General features: G+C 45.0%; 1 protein-coding gene across 1 annotated transcript; it reads left to right on the top strand.

Moving 5' to 3' along the window:
- The first annotated feature begins 13 nt into the window (after positions 1-13).
- Positions 14-3,190, top strand: LOC104405260 (oxidative stress-responsive serine-rich protein 1-like). The gene is made up of 3 exons (XM_010013914.1): positions 14-145; positions 1,733-1,840; positions 2,506-3,190. Exons 1-3 carry the CDS (start codon positions 69-71, stop codon positions 3,188-3,190), a joined length of 870 nt encoding a protein of 289 aa, XP_010012216.1. The 5' UTR covers positions 14-68.
- The last annotated feature ends 4,364 nt before the right edge of the window (positions 3,191-7,554 follow it).

The following is a 7,554-nucleotide window of genomic DNA, read 5'->3' on the forward strand; positions in this document are numbered from 1 at the left end:
CGACATCCGACTCCTGTGTTTCAGTGCGTTCTGTATGGCACGGCTGGCTGCACGCTGAGAGCCCATCCATGGACTTGGAAGCTAAAGATGAAGAGGAAGAGAGTCTGCAAACGGCTTTCAAAAAGCTGAGAGTGGATGCAGCAGGGTGAGTGAAAGCCCCGCGTCGTGTCTCAGCGTCTTTTGTTTTTGGCTTCTGTTATTTTGCATCTCAAAACAAACGTTGTTTGGCAGAAGGTTTGTTGCTCTGCAAGAGACGACTGCATCGCTTCAGATGAAATGCACTCATTGCAATTAATAGGCAAAGCAGTACTTTATTTCTGGCTAATTTTAACATGATAGCCAACTGAAATTACACAATGATTTCATAAAGTGGCTTGCCCAAAGCAGTAAACCCACTCTTAACTTGTGGTAGCCATAGTGATATGTGAGTCGTTTGGCCACTGGTGTCTTCAGCCGTGTTATCAGCATTTGCTTTAGTGGGTGAAGATTTGCTTGGGAAGTGTCCACAGGACAGCACAGGACTTCAGAGCGTGCTGGGGAGCCCAGTCCCACTGGAAATCATCAGGCTTAATATGAGCACTGACCGTTTATGATTTCAGGGGATTTTGTAGAGTGAAACATCTACAAACTTTCTTATACTAAAAACCTATTCTGTGACACTCCAGGTGTACTGATAACATGGAGTACAAGTATCTTCCTTAAAAGTAGGAGTTAATAAAACTATGCAGTCTTAACATTTTGTGAGATAGTTCACTTGAAGTTTTTTGGGAATTCAGAAAGAGAAAGCTTTGTATCGATAATTAATGTTACCTTGTGAATTCATCTTCACAGCCATCCATGCTGCAAACTCATTACTTTGCATGCTAAAGTACATTTTACGTTGCTACTCATTTCTTCTACTTCAGGAGGTCTTCTGTTAAATGTGGGGAAAAAACAGCTGCGCTCTAACAAGGAGCTACTTACTAAGCATACCACTTCTGATGTACTATCAGTGACAGACTGTGGAATTCTGGTTGATTCCTAATGACATCTTTCTTAGGCATAAGAAGATCTTGTTTTGCAGGCATGTGCTTTGATCAGCTCAAGTCTTCTGACTAATCCCTTAAGATCAACTTTGGGCAGAGCACTTGGGCTCTTCCGCTAGAATTTCAGCTTTATTTCTTATGATTTCCCATCCAATGTTCCAAATCACACATACAGCATCATAAATGCAGATTCATGTGCTGAGGCATTTAGGTTGTCTGGCCCTGCTGTGCATGTTTATCCGGGAAATTTAATGAGAAATAAATAGGTAATCTGTTCTGTCCATTGTACCTCATCCATTTCTCCACTGACGACTCCTCAGGCTGCTGTTATGGGTTCCCAACTTTGCATTTTAGATGAGCAGGAATCTATCTTTAACAACTATTGTCTGACAAGAACATTTGGAACCTGAGTTTACATTCCTTTAATGTGTCATTTTGGTACAAATAGGGCATGACATCAGCCTCTGGGCATTTTGGCCTGCTGTCATTTCATCTCACCTATCTTTAGACACTTCACTGAGGTCAATATAGTAAGAGTGGTGAGAGAAATCTGTAATATCCTGTTTCTAACCACTCACTATAATGGAATTCAAGGCTCCAAACTTCAAATGTCTTAGCGAAGCATCTAAAGTGAATAGGCTGATTCTAGACCTCCAAAGTGTCATGTTCAGGCATTACTATAATGTGGCATTCCCGTTTTTACTCAGATGTATTGCAGCTCTGTCTGTGGGTGATGGGACGATGCTGAGAACACCAAGAGCAGCTGTGGATGGAGCCAAGCAACAGGCTGTCTGCTCAAAGGAAGCGTGGCATGGGTAAAACACTGCTCAATGCGCCCTGCTTGTGTTTCTGGGTTGGGACATTTAACACCTGAATACTGTTTCCAGTGCATGTTGTTGTTAATTAATTGCTTCAACAGATCTCTCCTTTCATTACAAAACTTTACCGTAACTGTTTGTTATGGTGTTTTTTAAGATGATTTCAACAAAGACTTTACAAACAATATTACCTCTTAGAGACGGTACCTAAAACTTTCTTGTCCACTGATTTCCTCAGAAGTTCTTTTGTTCAAGTCTTACACCTTTGCAACCCCCTCTCACCTCTTCCTTGGGTTATTTTATTTCTGTATTGAAGTACCTGGATATTCAGGATTCTACCAGCAGCTCCAACAGGTATCCAGGTTCTGCACTGCAATTCAGTTGGGATGAGAGAGTATTGTTTGCTTAACAGAGAAGATCTGGGGGGGAAGTACCTTTAAATAAGGGCTCTTTGTATGTGTATTCTTTGAGGGAGCCCAGATTTCTTCAGCCTTCTCAGTGTTCCTGTCAGAGATTGAGTGACCAGTCCCCTGAGATTTCTAAGCAGAAAAAAAAAAGGGAAAAAAACATATTCTAAAACATTTTTAGCCACAGTTTATAGCTTATTGAGCTATGTGTAGAGTCTGGAGTTACCAAATTGCTCGCTTGTTATCACCCTGCAGGTGTGTGAGAAAGCCTTCCAGAGGATCAGCCAGAGTCCCACGTCGCAGGCGCTCCAAGTCTCCCGTCCTGCATCCTCCCAAGTTCACTTATTGCAATATGAAAGCCAACAACCAGCTGAAACACAAAACCCAAGCAGACGTGTCAAAGGGTGGCATCAGCTCAGACATTTTTGTCCCAGCAGAACATGGTACGAAGGACAGGCACGATTCTCACTTTGAGGCCAGTGATGACGGAACTGAACCTTTGGAAGCTTTCACCGCTGAAGAGCCTTTGGAGAAGTCAAGAGGGAATTGTCCTACTCTGTCCTCATCCTTTGAGACTAGCTTGCATTCTAGCCAAACCTCAGATTTCCAGTCCTTATCCCTGCTTAGCAATGGCAAGCAGTGCCCTTGTACGGACAAGAAATGCCAGTGCAAACAGTGGCGAACCATGGAAGTGTACTCCTTCTCTGGCTTACGGAGCGTCCTGTCGGAGTGCGAGAAGGCAGTCCTAGGAGTCCACACCCAGTCTCTTCAGAATAGATCCCCTTGTGGGACAGCCTCATCAAGTTCTCCTAGGTCTTGTTCTGAGCAAGCTCGAGCCTTTGTGGATGACGTGACTATTGAAGATCTCTCGGGATACATGGAATACTACTTATATATTCCCAAGAAGATGTCTCATATGGCAGAAATGATGTATACTTGACTGAAAGCTATAGAGAATCCTGAGTCAGTTTGTGACAATGGTTGGGTTACATGCCTTGTCAGTGCCATGTTTTCACTGTTGTGTGTTTGATCAGATATTTCTTTGCCTCATACAGTTTAGTTTTCTAATAAAATGAAAAATGGTATATAGTTTCTGAGCTTAGTTCTGATAAGAATGCACTAATGCCTGAATACATTAACAAAAGCACTGTAGATCAAATAACTCCCCTTGGTTTTGGGTTAGTGCTGTGGATATTGAAGCTCTGTATTGCTGTTTTCACTATGTTTTTGAGGGGAAGAAGAAAAGGCCTTTTTTTTTTTTTCCTGAAATTTTGCAGTGTTTGGAAGGTTCATTTTAATGTGTCCCAGTACTGAAGAGCAATGTTTCATAGCTACAGCTCTATCCTCATCCTGCTCTAGGGAGAAGAGTGAGAAGGCATTCAGTATTTTGCATAGGATGAATCTCCTTTCCTCAAACACTACCTGGCTCGGTTTTAGTTGGATCCCATTGTGAATTCCTCCTCCCAGATGTGTTGGGAGGTCCATAACATGCAGGTGTGTGCTTGGACCCTTCCATAATTTAACTAGCTCACTCTTAAGCAGTTCTATTTTTCTGCAGATAAGCAAAGCTCTTAGAAGCAAGAATATATTTTGTTATTTGTGCTTTACAGATGGAATAATTTAGGGGGGAGTGAAGCAGGTTTTTTGGGCCATGCTGTCTCAGAATTGGAGATGGAGCCATCTATAGAGATTGGTTTTGAGGATGTTTGATACACAAAGCAATGTGGAGAGGGGATAAAGAAGTGTGTATCATACAGGCTTTGTGGTGTAGAGCTGTAACATTCCTTCTGGTTGAAAATGTTGAAAATTTCTGAAATAAAACATTTTGTTGCTGAGACTTGCATTAATAAATGTTTGTCAAAACCCAGCAAATTAAAGACTGAATAATTTGACTTACACTCATGTCTTCTCAAGACCTCTTGAGAAGAAACAACCCACCCTAAAGTGTGCTTTCGGTGCCAGCTGTACACACATGATAAACAACTGTGTTTGAATAGTTTGAATAGAACAGTGCAATTTTTACTTACATGCTTAAAACCATGGTCAGCAAGCCAAGGAGTCACAAGCAGTTGTACAAAAATAGATTTGAAGAGATGTAGACAGTTGGCCTTGTGTCCTGTGCTAGAGAAGTCTTGGACATTCTAGTTGGTAATTGCTGTCTGTAGATTTTACTCTACTCATCCCTAAAATTTACCCTATGAATCCAGGAAGCTCAGATTTAAAGTTCAAATAAATCCAAGTAAGTCAATATAAGAATACAACGAAAGCTGTTGTTTTGTTCCCAAGTGTCATGCAGTTACTGAGCACGCAATGTTTGCTCATACTCTCAAATTAAATTTAGCTGATTTCTAAATTTTCTTGCATTAGCACTTCACTGTCCCCTTCACCTGCCTCTTCCAGCGCTGTTGTGCGCACCCACACACGCACAGTTCTGGGCTTCTTTGCTTTCCCTTCTTTCTGCCTACAGAAATTCTGGTATAATACATACTTTCCTTCTAAATGTAAATATTTAGTACTTGTTATCTTTGCTGCTGTTATTCAGAGGCTATTTCTGCTTCAGCAGTGTCTTCTGCTTGTGTTTCTGTTTTGGTTTTTGTGCCCTTTTAAAATCATTTGAAGATATTGTTGCTAGAAGCAATCTTTCTCCCTTTTAGATTAATAATTACCCTGCCTCTTGATGAGCCTTTATGTGGAACCTGTGCCTTTGAAGCTGATCTTTAACATGCACAAATACAGCTACTGACACCCGGTGTTGGATGTCCCCCCTGCAGCCAGAGCCCTGCGAAGGGGTACAGCCGGGCACTTCCCTTGCAATGGCTCAGCATTGCCTCAGTGCTGCTATTTCTGCTGTGGAGCATAATCTTCCTTTCTCTTTACCAAATTATACCCAAACCACTGGCAGCATCTAAACCTTCAAGCTGCTGTTACATAGAACTAGTAGTGATCAGCGCCGCTGGAAAGGCACAAGGCTGGACACCATGCAACAGACCTGCCTGTTCAGAGAGAGTGGGGGAACTGGGGGAAATCGTACTTGTTGGACTAGTCCAAGATAGACCTTGAAGTTTAGGGCTGAGAAGTGAATTCAGGTTGCTAGAAGGCCAGATGGGAGGGCACATTTCTGTAGGGTCCTGTGGAGGACAGTGGTAAGTGGGAGGGGGAAAGTAAAGGGAGGGAAAAAAAGAGATGGTGATGCAGTGGGTTTGTATTCTGCCTGAATTACCATTTGTGCTAGTGTATAAGCAGCTCTAGTGCTGCCTGCAGCAGAGGAAGGGCAGATACTTTGGGTTCTTGACTCAAGTATCAGGCTTGAAGCAAACATACTGGAATATTGCTACCAATATTCACATTGCTCAAACCACCTCTCTGGGGTGAAATGACGAGCTCTAAGCAAGGCCCAAGCCCAAACATACCGTTTCCTTCAAAGCCTTCAGCTCCTCAGAGAACACAGTGACTCCTGCTTGCTGCCTGCCTGACACCTCAAGCTTTACTAGCAAATAGACAGATTCTTCTCTGGGAATGCTGGCACAGCACAATTAGATTGACTGATGAGCACCAGCGCTCGGCCTTAGAGCTGGTCTGGTACAAGCAGTGCTGAGCACAACTCCACCAGCTCTACTGCCCCCCGCCTGCTGCTGGGCTGCCCCAGCCAGCCTGGGGTATCTTTTTCTGCTCACGGATGCTGTAGGATGCCCCCAGTCAATCCACACAAGCATATGTCTAAAGTATTCTGAGAAAGCACTGCTGGGCTTACTGCACTCCCGCTTCCCTTTCTACTTCCTATCTCAGATGATTCAAGCTGTTTTGTTTTCCATTATAGTGGCTTCCCTCAGCACTTCACAAGCCTACTTGTCTAGTTTCAGGACTAGTTCAACCAAAGCGGGATGCAGAAGTGCACCCTGGAGCAATGAAGTTTATTTCTTACCTTAGAGAAGCCAAACCGAGTCCCAGCCAAGCTTTACGTTGGCAGATGCTCAATCAGGCCACTAGGAAAAAAAAGAACTAAACAATTAGTGGAGCTGATTCTACAGCCCGAGTTCCACCCTCTCCTAAACCAGGGAAGGTGCTTCTGTGCCTGCAAAGTCCTGTCACTGACTCCAGCCACCTGCTCTCTCTTCTCTGTACATCATTTACATCAGCTCTGAGATGAGACACCTCAGATTGTGTATTTCTGAACCACCAGCACCCACAATCCTGCCCCAATGGCACCTTCTGCCAGGGCTCTGCCAATGCCACTGAGTCCAACCACACAGCACCCCATGGGGCAGACCAGCACCAGCCCCTTCCACAGGCAGCAAGGCTGTGGACAAGAGCTGGGGTGGATCTCAAGGTCACACAAGGTCAGGACACCCACTAAAGGGGCTGGCACCCATCCTGCCCCTCAAGCCTTGCTCAGTTTAACAAGCCAAAACCCAGCTATATAAACAAGCACCTCCAGTGGCACCGCGTACCTGTGGGACCCAAAGGGATGAAGCCACTTGTCATTTTTATTCCCAACAGCACAGCATCAATTCATCACAAAATATACCACTAGATGGGGCTTTCTGGACAGCGATTCGCAGGAGAGAACCACTTCTGCTTGGTCAAGCTGCTCCTTTCCTTTTCTAAACCCAAAGGTGTCCCGTTCCAGTGAAAAGAGCCCGAAAGATGCTTCTTGGGCAGCAAGGACTCTCCTGCATGAAGCAGGCAGGAGGGAAGGCTGCAGAGCAGAGGGCAGGATGGTTGGTACTGCACAATGGGGCAGCTTTTTAAAGCTCAGTTTTCTCTCTGTTTGCAGCCCCAAAGCAGAGGCCAACCTGGAACCTTTCGCTATGGGTGTCCTCAAGGCCAGCACAGGGTCTCCAGCAGCACTTGGGATGCCCTGGGCTGGGGAGGGAAGGTGGCTTGGAGGGGCTGCTGCTTACAGGGGAGAAGGCAGGGAGGAGGCAGGGCAGGACATAGCACTTCCCAACCTTGCCCCTCCACCATCACCCTCCTGCACACCCTTGGGAGCAGGACAGTGCAACACCAAAGGGTTCCTTTTTACCTCCCAGTCCCCAGAAAATTGCTCCTTCCACTATGTTCTTGCAGCCCTGCTCCTGGATGAAGTGTGCTTCAGTTTCTCTACTTGAACCAGCTTTCCCAAACCCTCCTGTTTCCACCCTCATCAGCTGCAGCACGGGTAGAGATTGGAGCAACACATGGAGGAGCCACGTTCACACCCCAAGCCTTCTCCTCCACCCTTTCCAGAACCTGCCCCAACAACTCCTATAACAGGGCTGGTTTCACCCACCAGCACTGGCAGCTAATCCCATGTGTATGGAATTA

This window comes from Nestor notabilis, unplaced genomic scaffold (assembly GCF_000696875.1).
Source record: "Nestor notabilis isolate BGI_N333 unplaced genomic scaffold, ASM69687v1 scaffold19914, whole genome shotgun sequence".
Taxonomy (NCBI): Eukaryota; Metazoa; Chordata; class Aves; order Psittaciformes; family Psittacidae; genus Nestor; species Nestor notabilis.